We start from the raw sequence: 21,172 nt of genomic DNA, 5'->3' as shown, positions 1-21,172 counted from the left end.
CATTACCATCGTCAAGTGACTGCGTATAAGTGCTTCTGAGGACATGTTGGTTCTCATGTCTTTAAAATTCTGTGAAAATATCCCTGCAGATGACAGCAGTTAGGTATTATCCTCAGTGTTTAGAAGAAACAATCTTATTTTGCCAGAAACCTTTATCATGACCTTCCAGGCATTATTAAATGTTATGACTGCCAACCAAATTAAATTTAATTCTTCAGGGCAAGGTTCAGTTCTACTTCATTTAAAACCATGAGTGTTGCCAAAAAGAAAATGTATCTGCTAGGGAGAATGATCCACATAGTCACTATAGCTACACGTTCTGTAACAACACCTGTGTTACTGCTTGTGCTTCTGCAGCACTGACTGGGAAACAAGTACAGAAGGGCTTAGATTTGTAATAACTTTGTCATTACTCTTCCTCAAATGTTTGTGAAGTGTGGTCTAAAGGTCAGAGTTATTACAGGCTGATCAGAGTCAATGACCTCTGTTTTGTGAGGTTGTCTGATTTCTGTGGTGACTTTCACTTCACAGTAGCTTGCACACTGAGAATGTGCATCATGGGGCATAACCCCCAGCTTTTTCTAATTTCCCTATGGCAATAATGTATTTGCTGTGTGTGCTGCCTTTAATGCAGGGTCAAAGAATACAATGAAGAAACCGCTTAATGCTTTTGATATCTAAGAAAAATCCTTGGCTCAATGAAGTAGATTTTCAGTTGGATGACTGACATGGAATGTCAAACATGCTTACTACTCAAAAGGTACATTCTCTTCACTCTCCTTTGTGTATAGATTATACATTTTTTTTACTAATTTTTTAGCGTAGTCATGTAACATGGGCCTCTGCCATGGCCTCAGCCTGGTTAGAGGTGCCAAAGAAAGGGTAATCTCACAAAGATGACAACACACAGAGAAATGGCAGTGAGTGATATGTCATTCTGATGGCCTGGTCCTCAGAAGACTATTTAAGGAGCTGCATTCAGTATCATCATTCAGCTTCTGAGAACAACCTTGTTTGGAATATGCACTTTTCAGTTGAGAACATCTGGGAAAACTCCTACTTTAAAAGTCAGTATGGAATTTATCACTGTTTAAGGTGGAAAAGTCTTCTGAGAGCTTGTCTTTCCTGATTCATTATCACATGAGCCCTGAGAGCAGAAACTGCTGTCAAAAATTTGTACCAAAATTTTCAGTAAGGTCTTACATATTCATGGTGACAAATTGGGTTCTCTTTCAATTTTCTCTGGATCTCCAAGTTTTGTTCTACTCCTTTTACCTCTTCTTTTACTGATCTTCTACAGGAAGAAAATCAAGGGTCTTCAAATTATTTATGGATTGTTGAGGGGATTGATTTATCTCTGCTTTCTTTACACTCCTGGTCATGTTGAGCCAAGTTCCTGATCCTGATTCTATGGAAAGGCAGGAGAGAATTTTATACAGTAAAGAGCAGGGAGTTCTTTGGGAGGCCTCAACCTCATAGTAGCTTCAATGAAAGCAAAGGCTCATGGACAACTCTTTTTCTCCTTCAAATTCACTCCCAGTGAGGGTACACTGAAGCTGGGAAAATACAGTTTCTTCCATGGACAGGGGTGCTACCATGCAAGAGTGCAGGAAGAACAGCCAGGAGCTAGAGAGATGCATGGTGGAAAGGATCATGGTGAATAGCATGGCCAAGATGAGCAGGGCAAGATGGGAGGAGTGTGAGTAGGACTAAGAGAAAGACTAGAAAAATTTGCCCAGAGGAGATGTGGATGGTCCAACCCTGGAAGTGTTGTTCAAGGCCAGGCTGGATGGAGTTCTGAGCAACCTGTTCTAGTGTATGGTGTCCCTGCCCATGGTGTGGGGATTGGAACTAGATGATCTTTAAAGTTCCTTCCAATCCAGACCATTCCATGACTGTAAGTAAAAAAAAATGGTAATAGGGAAAGAACCTTGGAAACAGGGAAAAGGGATATGTCACAACAATTTTCAAGGTGAAACAAATGAATTCAGGGAACTACAGGTCAGTCAGCCTCATCTCAACCTACAGCAAAATTATGCAATGTTCATTGAAAGAATCTATGGCAACAGGGACCTGGACACGAGGAGCAGGAGCATGAACCGATCCAGAGAGGTGACAGAGCTCCAAAGGTGCCACCAGAGGGCACCTCTACTCCGGGCCCAGGAGAAGTTTGGGGACCCTGAGAAGAAGGTGGCAGAGGAGATGGAGCATCTCTGGGGCCTGCAGTGGCCAGTCAGGCAGGAACCATGACGGCTTGCACCCAAGCTGGGGCCACCTGCCAATTTGATGGGCCATCAAACAAGCAGCTGCTGATTTTGGGAAACTTAAGGCCTTGAATGCTGCAACCTGATTAAGGAGGACTTTTACTTGAGGGGCCCCAGGGCGTTTCCAGGTGTCTAAAGCCTTCAGCATTTGCAACAGCATCCTGCACAGCTGCCCTGCACCTTGCTACTAGCACTGGTGGCAGCTGAATGAGTGAGTCACCAGCGGCTGCCAATCTGCTGTCTTCTCTCAGACTGCCATATCTTCCTGCATCTTCACTGGTATAGTCCCCAGGTCACATCCCATAATTGCCAGAGTCCCTTGACCCAGGTTAGTCACTGCCTGTGCTCAGCTGGGGCTGGAGGTGGTTCGGGAGAAAGATGTGGGGACTTGGGGTTTTCCCTGGGAGCCCAGGGATGATGTGACAGTGGCTGATGATCTCTGCCTCCACTCAGCTGCAGAAAGTGCTGCACTCCTTAAGCCCCAGCTCTTATACCAAGGACGGTCCCTTAACCCTCCTTTCAGGGGGATGTAGGGAAGAATACGTCAGAAATTTCTAAGCTGGCCTTATTGATGAGGACCCAGGTAGGGGTAACTGTCACCCCAATGACACTCAGTGAATTTTTGATCTAAATCTGGGAAATTCTGTGCAAAATGCTAACTGCTGAAATGTCCTGTCCACAGTCAAGAGGAAAGAGATATGCTTTAGCTCTCCACCAGGAAGGGGACAGGGGGCAGGAAGGGGTAGGGGAGTGCTTCAGCACTGACATACCAAATGGTCTCATGCAAGGAGCCTGTTGTGTGAGCCTGGACATAAAGGATGGGAGCTGACAGCAGCATGTCGGCCCAGCCCTGTGGGGCAGCGTGCCTTTGTGAATCAATTTGTTCTCACCAGCAGCCTGCACCTTGCAATAACAGGAGCAAGTCCAAGAAGCCAAGAGAGCTGACCCAGAGCTCTCCAAATCATCTGAGTAATAAGGATCTGTTCATGTAGGTGAGTTGGAAATCTGTACATCACAAAGTGCTTCTGCTTGATTTTCTACCACAGATTTTCTCACTGCAGTCCAAAACTTGGGGTTGAAAGTGTGTACTTATGTTAAATACTCTGATTTACCTATGTTAACACATCTGAAATATGCTTAGACCTGCAGCATGCTTCAGATTGGCTTGAAGATTTTGGATAGGGAATCAATTCCAGAGCAGCTATCACAACTAAGAAAAGGTGTGAATTTAGATTGCTTCTTGAAGACACATGAGAAGGAAGACATTAAAGATCTCTTTTTGTTTTTGAAAACCCATATTTATAACATGCAGAGCAATAATGTCCTATGCTTTAGTATCATATATAATCACAGATATTTAATAAGATTCTTTGCCTACACATTTTCAGTTATTTAAAATTACTATATTTTAATGAAAGTTGAAAGCTGAAAGTTATAAAAAGTTCTCACTCGCCTGGATCCACTGTCCTTAGAAATTTGCCACATATATTTAGTGCTGTGCTTACAAACAAATCAAAGCTCCCCCTGAAGCCCAGGGAATAAAATCACTGGGACCTTGAGCAAGTGCTCTGTGTTGTAGGACTGGGACCTGTAGTGACTTGGCTCTTCTGAGCTTGATTTGAACATGGTTTACTCTTCAGCATCCCAGTCATGTTTGTGTTTTTATTTAAATCTGGAGATAACAAACTGGAAAACCCCATATATTTCTTGCTTTCATAATAAAAATCAGAAAAATGTATTTTCTTCTTTGTAAAATTTGCATTTAAGATAATCAGAGAGCCATTTAATGGAGAGTCATTTAGTACAAGATTAAAGAAAGTTACAAGAGTGATGAGGAGGTTATAGTTGTTGATTTTCAGCTTGAAAGAAGAATTCCTTGAAAAGATACCATACCTATAGAACATGAAGAATTCCTAACAACCTATTAAAGAAGTTCACTGATTCTCTGGGAGGTTTCCAGGAGTAATCAACTGCCAGTAGTTCAGCTGCCTGAAAGATGAACATAAACACAGCAAAAATTACTTTGAAGTGTACCCAGGTGAAACGTGCAAGATCTAGATTGCATTTAGGGATGCCAGTTGTTTCACAAACTTCACAAAATTTTTTTATCCCATCAAAGCAGGAAACAAAAATAGGCCTCTTCACAAACCTTTATTGTAACAGCATCTTGCATGGTAACCAAGATCCTTAATTACCACACCAAGAAGAAGCCTCTTTAATTTCTGATTTTCTGCTTACAGAAATAATTTACAAGTTCATTGAGGAGTGTGCAGTTTCATTGCTGTTCTCTTGAGTCAGGACATGCTTACTGTTTTCTCTCAATTCACATATGTAATTGTCCTTGGAAATTAATTTAGCTCTCAGAGGTTTAAGTTTGAAAACATTGGCATTTATGTCTTTTCTCACAGAAAAGAACTTTTCACAATTGTTGAATAGCATACAGCAATGGTTGTGCTCAGTTGAATCTTGGGCTTTAACTCTTGAGGAAGTGAAATGACCTAGATGTGATTATTTTAGGATGAATATGCATCATTAGAAAAATCCACATAGTCAAAATTCAGTTTTGGTGACACTTTTGAATAAATTTCTGGAGAAGAGACCTTCAGCAGGAAGCAATTTCTGCTTAAAATCAGAGAGGGAGTGTTGGAATAACTGATAGTACTGGTATCTGACTGGAACGAGAGGAATCAGCTTTCTGGTTCTGGCTCACATGAAAACAGAAGTGGCTATACCAAGACAGAGTCTTCCAGAGAAGACAGAAGCGAAGAAAATGCCATGTGGGTATGGCAGTTTCTGCACAAATGTGCATGGTGGAGCAGTAGCTTGAGCACAGACCTCTGACCCAGCATATTTACGTTAAATCTTCAGGTCTACACTAAGGGCATGTCTTAGGTAGAAAGTCTTGGGTCCTTCTTTCAGAACCAGCCTGTCCAAGACTTCCTCTCACAACATTATTCCCACCTGCTTTATATCTGAGTTTTATATTTTGTATGGACATTCAGACAAATGATTCCCATGAATGCTAGTTTATCACTCATGAGATGGTGTAGACACACCATGTAGTATGTGATGGTAGAGACACACTATGAATTCCTTCTTCAGAGAAGATGACTAATTTCCCTTTGAAGAGGAAGGTGACTGGGGATTTGATTTCAGCTTGAGGCTTATGGTTTGGATTGTTTTTTCCCCCTGAACCAGGGGAACAGGCTATAATGAGCACCTGAGCTTGTCCTGAGGTCTAAGCTGCAGCTCAAGGCAGGCCTTTATAAGGAATCTGCCTTATGGTACCTGCTGTGTCAAGTAAAGACAGGCTATCATCTCTGCAGCTTCCAGGGAACAAAGGGAACATCAAAGCACCTTAGAGTTGAACCTTGTAAAGTATTGAATAAACTTTTTGTCTCATGGCCTATAACACCTCAGCTCTCTGTGATCTCATTGTGGGTCTATCAGGAAACAGAGATTCAATTTCAGACCAGAAGGAAGCAGTATGCTGGAAATTGTGAAGTCTGGAAGTGCCAACATCAGCCCTTTAGAGCAAATCTGATCAGGCCTTGAGTTTCCTGCTTAAGCTCATGTTGAGTTTTCTGCTTAAGCTCATGATGCTACTTGCTGTAGCATCCAGTTTGAAACTCGCTAGTTCACAACCAAGCTGTGGAAGAGCAAGCCTGGGAGTTTATTCTTGGCACACCTGCTTCGGCACACGCAGCACTAACAGTTTGAACTGTCTGGGCGAGCAGGGGAAGAGAACCTCCTCCATACCATGATGTTTGATGCCACAAGCATCTGAACCAGGTTGGGTGGGCAGTGACTGCAGTCTGCTTGGCCTACCTGGCCCAAGTGCTCCCTTCCGCATGAGACGCACGTTGCCTGTGCACCTTCCTGTACCTGCATGGGGCAGTGCAGGTCAGCATTCACATGGGGGGCTGGCCCCTTCCTGCCTGGACCCCTTTTGTGTTCTGAGGTGCCCCATTACATGTTTACAGCAGCTCAGGGAGTCTTAGAAACTCATTTTGTTCAACTGGCACAGACTTAGAATAGTTCTAGCACAATCTCAAGCATTTGCAGGGTTAGACCAAAATGTAATTTTTTTTTTCGCCTGGGGCAAAGTTCATTATCTCATTTTAGAAAAAGGGTGAGACAGGTGCTCTCTGCAAACATATTTAATAAAGCCCCTTCATTGCTCTGAATTACGTATGGTAATTATCTTGTTATATAATTAGAAGCTCTTAAATATACTTTCTTTAAACTTGTTGCTTTGATGTTGCACTTGGGCGTCTGTATTGCTTTGTGGGATACAGTCCAAAGCTGTCTGGATACATTCCAAGATTACTAATGCAGAGACATATTTGCAAAACAGGACTTTTAAAGTCGAGCAAACATGGGTAAAAGTTTTTTTCCTAGCATTCTGTTTAAAGTTTTGTAGTTTAAAACACTGATTAGTATAGTAATTTATGCCAGATTTGTTCAATATTTAGTGATAGTAGCTATCACTGATTGTTGAACAGTGTTCCTGATTGTTTTCCTTTCTCCAGTTAGGGAAAAAAACCCCTAAAGGTTAAACTGAAAGATGTATAACCTGTAGGGGATCATATGCAGGTGGAAATTTTGGGGTCCTCTTGGCTGTAGAAAGGATGTCTTGGAAAATCTCAGCCAAATGAAGCTGTTCAAGTGCACGCTGGGAGTTTATAGAGGAGAAGTCATCTTTCTATACATGAAAGTTGCCTCTTCTGAAAATTAAGATAAATTCTGTGGGCACAAGGACAGCTTATTTGTATTGAAGATTGAAACAGTATTTACATCTCAGTGCAAATATGGCCTCAATTACAAGGAAACAAAATCACTCCCTTCCATCTGATTAATCCCAGAAAGTTCCTGAAATATAAAATGAGCATTAGATGAGTTTTGTATGAGACAACACACAACGAATAAAGGAACAGGAAAAAAAAAATGTAAAAGGACCTGTGTCTGAGAATAAAGCTGATCAAATATGTGTCTTTTTATTGGAAAAAATCTGGATATAAAATTCTGTTTCAATGACTAAACACATTGAATTAATTAAGCATTGAAAGTAATACTCTGAGTGGTGGATAACTGAAAAAAAAAGAAGTGTTTGTTAGTAATTACTGGATTTCAAATTTTTGTTATTTTAGACGAGAAGACAAAATATTTGGTAAGAAAACCACAATAGGCATATTATTAAATCATGCACAAAATAGATGCTTAAATTTTTCAAGAAGTAAATCCATGCAAGTGTCCATGTACTCTTAATTTTATTGTCTTGCTCATGTCTGCATTTATAGTGTTCAGTGAAAAACAGATGCCACTTTTGATCTGGGGTACCTGTTTTTAAGCTATTGTTCCAGAATGTAGTATTTTCCCTGCATACTGTTATTAATATTCATTATTATTTGGAATAATTTGCCTTGTACTGAAATTCCATTGAAAATGAAATGTTCCTTAATAAAGTGAAGAGCAACTGAATAACCTAGAAACACCTGGATGGTGATAAGTAATTTTAATACCCCTCTTTGCATGTCACCCACAACATTAGAATAGATTTCCTGTTATTGCTTGGCATAATTAAAGTACTCCACCCAATTTCTATAAAGTCCACAAAGCACACCCTCTGAAATACCATGAACTCTTTCAGGAAAAATAGAAAATTTGAGAATAAACATTCACAATTTATTTTTAAGTAAAACTTAATCCAAGACAGGTGTAAGAAACCCAGAAGCTGTTGGATCAACCAATTCTACATCACAAGCTAGCAGCATACCTATGCGAAACTATAATTTGCAGATCATCCTTCTGTCCCTGTGGTGAAAGTCATAATATTGATTTTAGTTTGATAAGTACCTGTACACTTTGAGAGTTGACCCTAGCCTACCCCAGAACATAAAACCCTGGAACATGGAAAGGGATAACCAGAAACCAATTGAAACCAGTGGCTTCAAATAACTTACATAAATGGAACAGAGTGGAACAGGAGGAAGAAGGTGTGGATGCAATGGGGAGATGGCCAAAAGGAGAGATGATGACAGATTGAGCCTATTATTTTTTAGCATCAAATAAAATCACAAGGGAGTGAAAGCATGGTGAGAGATGAGAAGATTTATGGTGAAGAAGCACTAATCACCCTGGTCCTGGTGCCCAGTGAGGAGCAGCGGGTGCTCTGATCAGCGCAGGGAACACGGTCGTGCTTGCCAACGATGCACCAGATGGAGCAGATAAGGTCACTCACTCCCACAGACGACAGACTTCGGAGCCTTTCTTCTTAGACACATAGGAAAGCATGGGAAAGAGTGGGGATATAGCTCACTACTAACCAAATCAGAGGATTTCTTGGAGAATTTTTATAGTGCACCAGGCAAAGGCAGCTGGCAACTCCAGAGTACCATGCTAGGTAAATGGTAAAGAACAAAACTGTAAGTGTAAGACTAGTTCTCACTGATGATAAAGAAAGTATCTGTACATGTAAACCTCCATTCAAGCCTTGATTTGCAATAAGAAGAGCTGGCTGATTTCCAAGGGTCTTTATTCAAACATTGACTGGACACCCAAAACAGAAACCTGGAGTATTAAATCAGGTTTGTTAAAAGATATTTCTTTCCTCCCACGTGATGACTCGGTAGATATCTTTAGATAAAAACCATTTTACTGGATGGAGGGAAAGGAGTCGAGTTAAAATACAGGAAAGAAAAAAAGCTTCAAACAAAGCTCCGAATTACAAGCTCACTGGTAAGGCTGTTCTTTCACTGAAGCTTTATTGGAAGGAATAGTTATACTCCCCACTTGAAGAGACCCAAATCCCAAAGGATTTCTCTTGCTGTGGAGGCAGATGTTGGGTACAGAATCCCCAGTGGCATTACATCTGGCTCCGCAGAGCTGCCTTTTGACTCCATCCCACTGTGCCTCTACTGTGGTCCTTCCCAGGAGCTTCCCCACTCATTCCTCACAAGATACCTGGGCAGTGGTAACCTCTTATGAAGGCTGTTGTTGCTGGCTGGCACTGTGTAAGAGGAGAGGGGAGCCCTGCTGTCCCTCCTGCCTTGTCTGCAGCTTCTAGGCTGCAACCCTGTCACTCAACAGAGATGTTTTGAACAGGTTTTTTCACAACATAAATACAACATTTGTAATGATTTCAACTTTCTGACGAGTCTGTTGTTACCAGCAGCACTCCAAATACTGTACGGGGTGACTGTAGATTGGGCATGTTTAAGCCTGCTCATTGGTTTCTCCATCTGAATGTATCACTTCTGCACTAGATGCCACCAGAGTACCTGCCTATCTGGGTTTTTAGATATCAGTAGTCATCTGGGAGAGAATACCTTTCTATTTTGCCTCAGGGCAGCAGGCTTGCATGTCCTAGGACCTTGTTTCTTTTATTGACATACAACTAAAATTGCAGCCAACAGCTGTGATGGTTAACTTTTGGGCTTTATTCTATGCCCATTTCTATGAAACCAGGAGGACCAGTTGGAGAAGTATCAGTGCAAGCCTTAAGGAGAAAAAGAAGTCAAACCAGCCAAAAACCAGCTGTGTGTCTCAGGTAAATGAGAAATTCCACGATTGTGTGTTTGAACAAGTAAATCCGTTGTGCTCATTCCAACTCAGTTATGTGTCTTCTTCCTTTTTTTTTTTAACTCTAAAAATAAAAAAGTTCACAGCAGGCATAAAAAATTAAATACATAGGTTTCTTGAGACTGTAGGAAGTTCATGGATGCAATGATCTGCATAATCCTGAGTCCATTACATAGGTGATTGTATCTTACAGGGAAAAAGACAGTGTCATCAAGTATGAGAGATCTGAATGATAGAGGGTTTGCAGGTCAAACATAAACACTATGTGCAGGCAAAGGCTTGCATTAGAGCCAAGTGAATCCTTTGCTCTCCTTTTACCCTAACCACCCCCAAGGCTGTGCACCAGGACAGGATTTAGAGTCATGAGATGCATGTGGGATCAGGTACACGCTTCTGCTGGCCCAGTCTGTTCCAGGGGACTGCAGCTTGTGAATCCACGTTCTGTGGGGGCAAGGTAGGAAGACAATACTTCAGACTTGTGGATCTGAGTACAAGTCACCCACCTGGGTGGGGTTACACAAGGTCAAGCAAGGTGCCATTAATATCAAAGTACAAACCGGATCTTTTCAGTCAAGTCTCCCCACTCCCTCCCTTGCAACACAAGCAATCTTTTTAATGGTTTCTTGTACAATCCTGATGTGCAAATCTACTGACAGGTGTAACAGGACAAACACCCTCTTTCTGGTCATGACAAACTTTAATTTTGAGTTGTGTGCAGCTCCCACAGCACAGAGAGGTAGGACTCATTGTGTCTGGGTTATTATGCACTCAGCACAGCAATCTTATTGCACTAGTTGGGTCATCTAGGGGACTACCTATTTTCATTCAAAAAAAAGACACCCATGGAGTCTGAGTCATACTCTAAATATTGATGACACTGTGGGAGTGTAGACACCTTGCTGACATGAAGACATCATCATTGTAAATGTCTAAAGTTTGGTGAACTGAGTCCACCTATCATCTATTTAACATAATCCTCAGATTGTGGTCCTACCTCACAGAGTACTCCTGAGCATCTACTGGGTGACTGGTGAACTTGTTTGTCATCTACACCAAGAATAAAAATTTCTTTACTGACCTCTGTCATGAAATTACATTATAATTTTCTTTGAGCTCTTTTGTCTCTCGTTTGCATACCCCCCCCCCCCCCCAACCCTCCAACCTGCACACCCACCCAGACCATGTGTACGCACAGAGAAAATGAGTGTATGTCAGACCAAGGGCTAAATTAATGTTCCTTGCATACAGTGCCATTGTGGAAATAGGAATGGAAAATTTAAATGAGCCACCACAGACTCAAGCCTTTCTTGCTTGTCAAATGCAAGTCTAATCACAAATAACCTGGAACACTTTTTGACTTGTTGAGAATACTTATGGGTGTGGTTGTAATATGTTTAATGTGTGTGCTAGGGAGACTTAGTAAGTTTTTTAAGCTGCAAGTTTGCCAGGACAGATTAATCTTAATTCATTTCAAATTTCATTAATGACATTTATTATAGTCAAGAAAGTATATGAATATTCTTCAAGAAAATGCATCAGCAAACACACCACTGGTGCTAAATGTCTCAGTTATAAATGTCTCAGTTATAAATACTGAAGTCTAAAGCCTCTGCAGTGTCTTAAATGTCTGCGTCACACACATCATAGTGTATTACAGTGCTTGGGTGCATCTTTCCTTCTAAATGTCTCAGATAACAAATAAATGAAAGGTGGAGAAAAGGCAACTGATGTGGAGGCCGATGCAGACTGCCTCTCTGCATGATCTGTCCCCACCCCTTCCGTTCAGGATGACTCTTGAGTGAAGCCTCTCCTCCTCACTTCCCAATCCCAAAATCTGCAGAAGAGCTGTAGAGTACCTGAAAACTGGATGGGCAGCACCAGGAGCAAAACTGTCACCAAGAACTGTTTTTCTTCTTTTTCTGTTTAGAGAAATCTAGCTGGTATCTCACTGAGCAGAAGAAGTGAGCTGGGCTGAAGCAGGATCCTGCACTCCAGGTATGTGAGGGCAAACTGGTCCATGCAGACTGAGTTGACAGCAGAAAAGGATAGCTACTTTTACCTATGCTGAAAGGGAAAATCTGAAATTGCTAAGCAAGTAGATATAGCTCTTTGAAAAGGCATGAAACAATCAGCAAAACCTACTCATTTAAAGAGAGACTATTATTTTGGTTTCAGTAAAAAAATGCACAAAGAAAAGTATCAAGGGGCAGATAAGATGAAGATAAAGGCTGTCAACTTTAGGAAAGGCTAAATTTCATTTTGAGTCTTTGCTACAAACTGTGGTACAGCAATAGTTCTGAGGACACTGATAATTTATGTTCATCAAGTATCAAGTTCACATTAAAGGACCATAATTTTTTTTCACCCTTACGGTAATGAATTTTCATTCTTTTCCTTGTGTGGTGTGATCTCTTAGCATTGAAATGAAATGCTGCTGTAGCTTAAAATGTTATCGCTCGACCTGGGAAAAGGGCAAAGATGTCACATCTTGGCATCAGTAGTCCAAGGTTCTGCCAAATAGCACAGCACTTTGAGATCACGTGCTCATACTTTCTGAGAAGTGGAGATTGTCCTTAGCAGGATCTTTGCCTCTGTTTAACCTGATTGTTTTAAAAATATTTTTAACCTCACTTTTCAAGTAGAGATTTGTTTTTTCCTGATGAAAACTAAGACTCAGCAGAATATAAGTATGTGATTTGTTGCTCCTAGAAATGCAGTCGTTTGGGTCTGTCCTACCACCTTTTGTGGAGCCCACCTTTGTGTTGTATAAATAACTCTCCTCAGTTTTTATGTTACTTGCATGAAAGCTGAATGATATCATGACACCCAAGGAAGGGCAGGACCACTGGAGAGAAGGAGAAGGTCTAAGAAGCCTTTCTCTTAAGGAGCAGTAGGATGTCACAAGACTCATCAATATCTGCGCTTCCCATTAGCAGCAGTAACTTTTCCCCCTGTTCCCAGCAGGCCCTGCATGTCTTCTGTGCTGCAGCACAGTGATGCAGAGCGGGACATAAAGGCAAGATGCTGCCGGCTTGGAACTGTGCCATGGGGAAAGCGGGAAAAGGAAAAGTGTAATGGATGAAATTGGTGGGAAGAGGGAATGAAGTGAGACTGGAAAAGTAGGAAATATCCTGGCGTGTTGCTTTGCCACACCACATTGCGTGGGACAAAGCAGGCAGGAGTAAATAAATCTTCTGACTGAACAGGATCTCATCAAACTTCTAAGCAGTTCAGGCGTGGCTGACTATTTACTAACGTTCTCCACTGCCTGGGTGCCTGGAAAGGAGCCAGCTGGCTTGGCCTCAGTCAGCACAGGCCAAAGAAATGGTTTCTGGTAAGCAACCAATGGATAGGGAGTAGGCTGGTTCACAACTATTGCAGAGCTTAGTGCCTCCTAAACAACACTTCCTTGAATGGGACACCACAGGTTGTGCCCTTCTGAACAAAATACCACAGTGGAATAAGACTGTGGCTGCCATCTCAGAAGTCAGCAGTGTTAGCTATCTTTGGGAGTACCTGCGGCTTCTCTAGGCAGCCTCCTGTACTTCAACAAACTCATTCATTTTAGGTTATAAAAAAGAGAGGTAGGAAGCACTTTTCTATGAACAGACCTCTCTCAAGCATTTTCAGGCATTTCAAGCATTATGGGGGGGGGCTTAAACTAGGAGATAATCTCCCATGTGTGACACATGGGAAGGCACTCCCATGCCTTCCACTTTTATATAATGCCAAAACAATGCAGGTCTTAATCCTGAAGATCAGACTATGTGCTTCCTAGAACCAAGCCTGACAGATGTTGAGAAAGGTGGGATGAAAATTAACACATATAATCAATTCTCAGTTATCAGCACAGGGGATTACTATGATGATGAGAGATCATCCATCTCATGGATTTATCTGAATGAGCTTGATTAGAGCAGTAAAGCCATGTCTGCCCAGTTCCTGTATGTCTACACCACTATCAGCCAGGGTTATAGTTGTAATCAAGCATATTTGCTCAAACTCAGTCCTGGCCCTGCCAGCAGCCCCAAGCTGGAAGAGGATGGGGAAGAACAGTGTCTCCTGCACTAAGCACTGGGGAGGTTGATTATCTTGGGTATAAAGCAGTTTAAATGCATATAAAAGTTCGGTTATCTTGGGTATAAAGCAGTCTAAATGCATATAAAATATGGATCCTTTTATTGAGCCAGAGTGAATCATGCAAACTGGGAAGTGTTGTGGGAAGGGCATAAGCAAGCAGTGAGTCTCTGTGGCACCAGCTCTCCGTTCTTCAGTCCGTCCATACCATGGTTCCAAATGTGTCCATATTGCCTAAGCAAAATTTCCCATTAATCTGTGAAATGTAGCCCTCTGCTGCTCTAGTTAATGGAGGGCTGAGGAAGGCATGTATTTTTATGGGAATTTGTTGCTCTTCCATGAAGATTAGATATTTTTATGATGTACATGTTACAACGCAAACTAAAAGAATAGGTTGATATAGAAATGATGAAGCGGAGACAGTCATAGTGTATGTGCCTGTGTACTGCACACCCAAAGACAGTTTCAAAGTCAGTACAAAGTCAGTACATGGCTAGGAAGTGTTACTATTATCACTGCCCCTGCAGACTTAATTGGATTCCTTGTATAGATGCATTGTAACACCACTTTTAATTACAGGAACACAGTCTACTTTTTGCACAGAGTCCATTCCAAACTCCTGACACAGAGAGTCAGAACAACTTTTGACTTTAATCTGTCTAGTACATCTACTGGCTCATTGTCTCTAATTGCTACTTTTGCAGAAGGGACAAAACCATATACTCTCAAATATTCTGAATGAAGCTTGCACATAGGCTTGTCTTCTTGCAATCCCTTTCAAGGGCACAGGGGCACATGGCACTGGAAACTAGTTTACAAATCCATACTGCAGCTCTTCACTAACTGTGCTCAGTACTCTGGCTCTCAGAAGAGCTGTGATGCTGCTACAGAAAGCACAGATGAGCTACCAGGCACCGGCACCAAGAGAAGCACTGAACACTACACTTCAATGCAGCAGTTGGGTGCTGTGGTCCTTGCAAATAATTCAGAGGAATCAGCATAGGATTCCCCATGAGGACACGCATGATGGCCCCATGCCGCAGGAGACAGTGACATTGGAAGCCACAGTGCTTTACACCAGAGCCACATGGCAGCAAAACAAATGTGATGTGAGTGTCGAGACCTACATGTCCAAGTTGTTTGTAGTTTGATAACTTTGATTTTGGTATTTCTCTTTATTCTCAGCTTAATAACATAATAGACGAAGAGGCATTCTGTGCTGAACATTGCTTTTGCTTTTTTCTACTTTCTCTTTTCATACAAGGATATCAATGTTATTTACAGAAGTCATTAAACTACTTTCAGAAGACCATATTTGCCTTTTTGCCCTAAATTATTTTTGTTAACAGATTATTTTTACATTCTTGCTATATTTTTCTTCTTCTTCTTTTTTTTTTCTTTTTTTTTTTAGGTTTTCAAATGGCTGATCCTTTTCTATATAATACTGGAGAAAGGTCTCACTATGGGTGCCTTGGCCATGAAGTACAAATTGAGTACCTTAAGGCATATGTTTGTAGACCATCTTTTTCCACGGACAAAGCTGTGATTGTGGTTCATGATGTATTTGGATGGCAGTTCCCAGACATTAGATACATAGTCGATTTGATGGCAGATCATGGATATATGTAAGCAACTTTCTTTCCTATCTTCCCCTTAAATGCATTGATAGATCACCAAGCCCAAAGCTAGGCATAGCATATGATATTTCCAATACACATAAGACAACCATACCACTTCAGTCTGAGCAAATAAAAAAGAAAATGGACAAAATATTTCCACGGAGCCACCAAAGGTACTAAAACTGACCCAGGAAAAATGGATAGCTAAACACAAAGGCACAAGGAGTTTTACAGTGCCTGTGTTTGTGCTTTTGAAGCAGTGTGGGTGATACAAAGAGAAACTATTTTAAGTTGTATAAGCTTTTCAGAACCAAACCTTTTGAACATTTGCTTTAGCTTGTAACAGCAAAGAGGTATATATGTATTTATATAGAATCAGGAGGTTTATTTAATCCCTTTATTTTTGTATTAAGTGTGTCTAAGGAAATAAGCAGGAAACAATTTATGACTTTGTTTTCCATACAAAGACATATACTTTTAGCTAGCTAATTACCAGACTAGGACGAGTAAAACACAATTCAGACAGTGATCATGTAGATGTGTACTCTGGACTAGAAGATATTAGGAGACATTTAGACATACACAGTTTTAATGAAAATTGACTGAATTCCATATCTCACACAGAACCATCTGCCCAGACTTCTTCAAGGGAACAAAACCCTGGACATCTACAGATCACTGGGCTGACTTTCCTGACTGGATGAAAAATCACGATCCTATGAAAGTAGACAAGTAAGATACATATTTGTACTTTAACAAGCATCTAGCAAACAAAGAGAATTTATATGAAATGTTAGAAATGGCACCTCACAGCAGGGCAAGCTGGCTGAACAACCACAGTTTCTTGTTCTGGGTGATTCTTCTCTGGTCCTGGGCACTGTCTTGGCAGGGATTTGAAAAGGATTATCTGCTCTGCCCATCACCCTGCTTATTGTCCCCATCTTGTTTTCCTGAGCCCTTTTCTGACTATGTTATACTGGCCACACAGGCTCACTGTGTTTCACAGGCTACGAAATACCCAGCACTCTCACCCACAAGTGCTGATTCTGCAATCAGTTCCTCAAGATAAAGAGGAAATTCTTCTACAATTGCAGATGTTATCTGCCAGTTGTCACATGCCCATCTTGCTTTCTGCTTTGCAGATTATGATAGGTACTGATTCTCCTGAGCAGCACTACATAAAAATTTGCTAGACTGACCAAAACCAAAGATACATCTGATCAACTGTACTATTTTTCCAGTGTGAAATAGAGGGATCATTATCTGTATAACCTAACAGGGCCTGTAACAAGGCTTCCCTGAATTATGGGAGACATTGCTCTTTCTTCAGCATCTCTCACCACAGCTCGAAACTTCAGATGATAGTGAGGCAATAGTGACACCCTATTACTCAGCAACCATCCTGCAAGCCACAAGTATTCTTCTGACCCTGTCCAGATGTTCAGCAGCCACAGCCTATCTTCAGTGTCTCTCAGCAAAGTTCTTGACCATATTATTCCAGAAGTTGTGACCAAATTTTTTGAAAAGACAAATGGCTAACAACTGTAAAAAATTCCTGTTCCAAAGAGGAGCAGATATGTGGGCACTGTCTTTTAAAATTAAGATCTCAGGACATGCCTTTGCTGTCTTCTGAAAGATCACTTGTAGGTGAACATTCCAGTTCAGATCCATTGCTCTTTCAGAGAGCATGGAACCCAACATATCCATGGCTTTTTTAGTATCCTTTCAAACAAACCAAATATAAGAAAGCATGGCCACAGGCCTAGGACACAATGTCCTCTTCATGTCACTGTCATACTGGGTTTTTTTTTGGTCAGCCTAACCAAACCTTAATGACCATACAACTCTACCCAATGTTTGAAAATTCAGTTAATAGTTTATGAACTCTGCATTTAAACTTAATTTAAAACTCTGTAGGTAATGAAGAAAATAAAATTATGGAAGAAGTCAGCAATTTTTAAAAAAGATTGGTCTCACCTACAATAAAAATATTTTTCATTTTTTTAATTGCACCTCATGCAAAAGTTATTTTTCTAAACATTATAATTACTGACAATGTAATTTGAGTAATTTCCATTTTAGCATAACATTCTTGCACATGGGCTTGGTAAGATATTTTAGTATTAATTCATGTAACAGGAATGACAGGAAAAATGTTTATCTAAATAGGTGAACTCTGTAGAGATAGTACAGTGAAGCTTATCTATTCCTACAGTCCATAATGCAAGATGTTGTTCTACTTGCAGATATGTCTTGTCTTTAGTTGTCCTGTCCTAGACAAAGTGATTCAAATAAAAATTTACTAATTTTGAAAACAAAGGAGCAGGTGACAATTCAGGTAAGTATTTAAGTGCCTACACCTGTACTTCCCTAAACTAGGACCAGAGATGTTAACTATCATTTAATAATAGAAGCTACTGCTCTAGCCTGAAATGTGCTTTTTAAGTAATCTCTGTTTTATATGATTGAAGGTGCAGATACGGAAAAAAATACCATACATGTTTTTTAATTTACTTCTTAAATTGTCAAGTATTGGTTCTGCAATAGATTCCTTAGTTTACTTTTCTTTATATAACTTAGGGAAGCTGATGTTGTCTTGAAGTATCTAAAGGAACAATGCGGTGCAAAGAAGATTGGTATCGTTGGGTTTTCCTGGGGTGGAATGGCAGTACATCACTTGATGCTGAAAAATCCTCAATTAACCGCTGGGGTGTCCCTCTATGGTAGTGTAGAACACATGAAAACTTACTTGGGTTCACATGACTATGCATAGTTTGTAATTCTACTTATTTCTTTGTAACAATTTCTGTAAAAACTCAAAGGTGGGTTGCAGATTTTAATTATGGTTATTTCAGTAATAAGCTGTATTGGTATAACAATATTAAGGATACTGTAAACAAAAAAAAAAAAATCATTCCTTGTTTCAGGAGAGCAGGGAAATATGCTTTCCAAATGCTTCTTCTCCATCCACATAGCCAGTGTCCTGATCTAAGTAATGTACCTAATGAGTAAACTTAAATAGAAATGTTCTCTTTTAATTTGCTATTTATCTCGCAGTAACCTCACTAACTGACTGTTTCTCAAAACGTTATAGGAATAGTTAGAGACTCTGAAGAAAGATACAGTTTACTAAATCCCACGTTTTTCATTTTTGGTGAGAAAGACCACACTATTTCTTTGGATCAGGTAAGCTGTTGTTCTGGAAAGATTTCTTTTCCGATAGTTCTTTTATCCTACAGAGAAATCCTTGTTAGAAACCATTTTCACATACAAAGAAGTTAGACAGGTTGGGCAGTCCTGTTAAATTTCAACTTCCCCTCTATCTTGTTTAGGTTATTCAACACTTCTTTTTTGAGATAAGAAGTACAGTAAAGAACAGTCATCAGTGTCTAAGTGGCTAGATAAGCAGAGTGTGAAACTGGGCAGGGATATTCAACTTGGCATGAGCCAAGCATTCAAAAACTTGTTTACTTGTATACAAAACATATATGTTATGGGTGAGAAATCAGGTGGCTAAACTGCTGAATTTGGACACTGAATGGGAAAAAAAAGTATTTTCAGCTTAGTAACTGAACTTTCTGGTGATGGGGAGCCATGACTAACTGCTTTTGCTACAAGAAGACAAAATTAACTGTGTCAAAAGAGTGGGCATGAACTTTAGCTGAGACAACAACAACTCAAATGTTTTCACTCCTGGCTGCCATCTATGTTCTGATATAACCCCTACTGTAAGCATATGTGAGAGGTTGGATAAATATATGGGTAGGAAACTGGTGCCCTCTTCTGTGCATAAATTCTTTTTCTTCAGTGACAAGGATAACATAGCACCTCTAGCACAGCTTGTTTTTTAGGGTAGGGTCAGACTGGAGAACTGGCAGTGTGCTCTGGGAATGCAGAAGTCATTCAATATTTACTTCTAACTGCATTAGTCAGCATATTAATCTGTACCTCATATGTGTCTCCTCTGCAGAGGAAAACAAATCCTTCACCCCCTGTCCTCATTTTATGGCGAATGTGTCTTTCTGCCAGGAGCACAATTTTGGCAAATGCATTTTTTCTGTCATGTGTTACACATTGAAACTGCTCCTTTTTCTCCTGAAGCTTTCCTTCTGTGCAGATTGTATAAGTAAGAATTCCTGCATTAAACAAAAAACAACCCTCAAAGACATAGTTTTCTGTACTGAAAAAAGGGCTTCATAAGAAAAAAAAACAAACCAAAACAACAAAAAAACATGAAATAAATTACAATACTCTGTAATCTGCACAATGAGTAGAAGTAAGCTGGTGGGGCAAAATAAGTGTTCATTCTTCTATTTTCTGACTTTTAGTGAGCACAAACTGTGCCAGCAAATGTATATGGGTACATGAATGTTAGTACTTTCTATGCATACTAATCACCAAAACATTGTGCAAGAGCAAAGTCTTTTTGTTGTTCACTTAAAAAAAATTTAAAAAGCCCTCCATGTTTTCTCAAACTCTGTTACTAAGCCTATCTAAATGTTTTGGACTGATGGTCACTAAGGTTCATAGTCTATGTTCTCTCAAGATCAGAGCTTCAAGTGTAGGTTACAAGCCTGAGAGTCTGAACAGAAACACACCTGCTCTTTTATGGCAATGAGATTTACCAAACCATCTTTGCTGCAACTGTTGAGGTTCTTAGACTCACCCATACTTTAAAAAAAAAGTGTCAGTCTTACACCCTAAGATGCATTTTCTCTATGAGAAACAGCAAATTTGCCAAACTTAAAAAAACCTCTGTAATATAATGGAAAAAATGCCTTTTTTTTTTTTTACAGATCTTTTTATTGGAGGACAAGCTGAAACAGTATTGTAAAGTTCCATATAAAATTAAAGTTTATCCTGGGCAAGTGCATGGGTTTGCACAACTGAAGCCAGAAGATATGAAACCTGATGATAAACCTTATATTGAAGAAGCTAGAAGGGATATGATTGATTGGATCAAAATGTTTGTTTGACGATAGCAGAAAGAAATCCTAGGCTTCATGATCAGTGATTGATTTAATTTGAGAGAAGAAAACAGTCAAGGGAAAAATATCTCATTTTGAAAGTTGTCATAAACTAAAATAGGAACATTTTAATTTATAGCTTTAAATTATTTTTGACAATATTTAGGGATGATTGTGAAATAAAAGTTAGAGTAAAGGATGATTAGGCAATAAAAAGTTTTTTGAAGTTTTCTTGCTTTTTATTTGCTTTATTATTTTACATTATGACCTTGATAGCCATGATAGTGTTTAGCCATTTTTCTTTGCTAGTAAGCATGACTTCCTCATGACTTTACTTGAGTAATTTCAGGCTTTACTTTGATATGATGATTGGTGGTCATAGGTGTTCACATGGAATTATCCTGGGTTTGCATACAGATATTTTCTTTTATTACCTACAAAGTATTCTTCTCAGCTCTACTGGGCAGAATTTCCCATGCATGAAACAAACACCTTGCTACACTAAGGAGTTAGGAAGAAATGATGTTGTTAAGTGACACCCTCCAGGTATTCCCTTGGCAATATTAAGAAGGGTATTCCTGGTATTCCTTCACCAACATCAAGGAAAAACATAAACAGTCCCTCCTGTGGAAGTAACCCAGACACAAACACTGCAGAAACAGTG

General features: G+C 40.1%; 1 protein-coding gene across 3 annotated transcripts; it reads left to right on the top strand.

Moving 5' to 3' along the window:
- Positions 1-8,986: 8,986 nt before the first annotated feature.
- Positions 8,987-20,724, top strand: LOC137477475 (carboxymethylenebutenolidase homolog). 3 transcript variants are annotated; one of them, XM_068196648.1, is made up of 6 exons: positions 8,987-11,840; positions 15,334-15,547; positions 16,166-16,273; positions 18,122-18,177; positions 18,636-18,727; positions 20,338-20,724. In XM_068196648.1, the coding sequence occupies exons 2-6, from the start codon at positions 15,342-15,344 to the stop codon at positions 20,515-20,517; spliced, it is 642 nt and encodes a 213-aa protein (XP_068052749.1). In that variant the 5' UTR covers positions 8,987-11,840; positions 15,334-15,341; the 3' UTR covers positions 20,518-20,724. The 3 variants fall into 3 exon arrangements, with proteins under 3 accessions (XP_068052749.1, XP_068052727.1, XP_068052738.1); XM_068196626.1 differs by having other exon boundaries at positions 18,122-18,264; XM_068196637.1 differs by lacking the exon at positions 8,987-11,840 and adding an exon at positions 13,401-13,429 and having other exon boundaries at positions 18,122-18,264.
- Positions 20,725-21,172: the final 448 nt, after the last annotated feature.

Source organism: Anomalospiza imberbis, chromosome 1, assembly GCF_031753505.1.
Source record: "Anomalospiza imberbis isolate Cuckoo-Finch-1a 21T00152 chromosome 1, ASM3175350v1, whole genome shotgun sequence".
Classification (NCBI taxonomy): Eukaryota; Metazoa; Chordata; class Aves; order Passeriformes; family Viduidae; genus Anomalospiza; species Anomalospiza imberbis.
Note: the sequence above shows the minus strand (reverse complement) of the source record. Positions and strands in the feature narration are given on the sequence as shown.

What these genes read in the sequence shown, in the direction of transcription:
- LOC137477475 (XM_068196626.1), top strand. Translation starts at nt 15,342, where the DNA reads ATGGCTGATCCTTTTCTATATAATACTGGAGAAAGGTCTCACTATGGG. An exon ending in CGCTGGGGTGTCCCTCTATG is followed by an intron (nt 18,265 to 18,635) that starts GTAGTGTAGAAC and finishes AAAACGTTATAG; the next exon opens with GAATAGTTAGAGACTCTGAA. An exon ending in ACACTATTTCTTTGGATCAG is followed by an intron (nt 18,728 to 20,337) that starts GTAAGCTGTTGT and finishes TTTTTTTTACAG; the next exon opens with ATCTTTTTATTGGAGGACAA.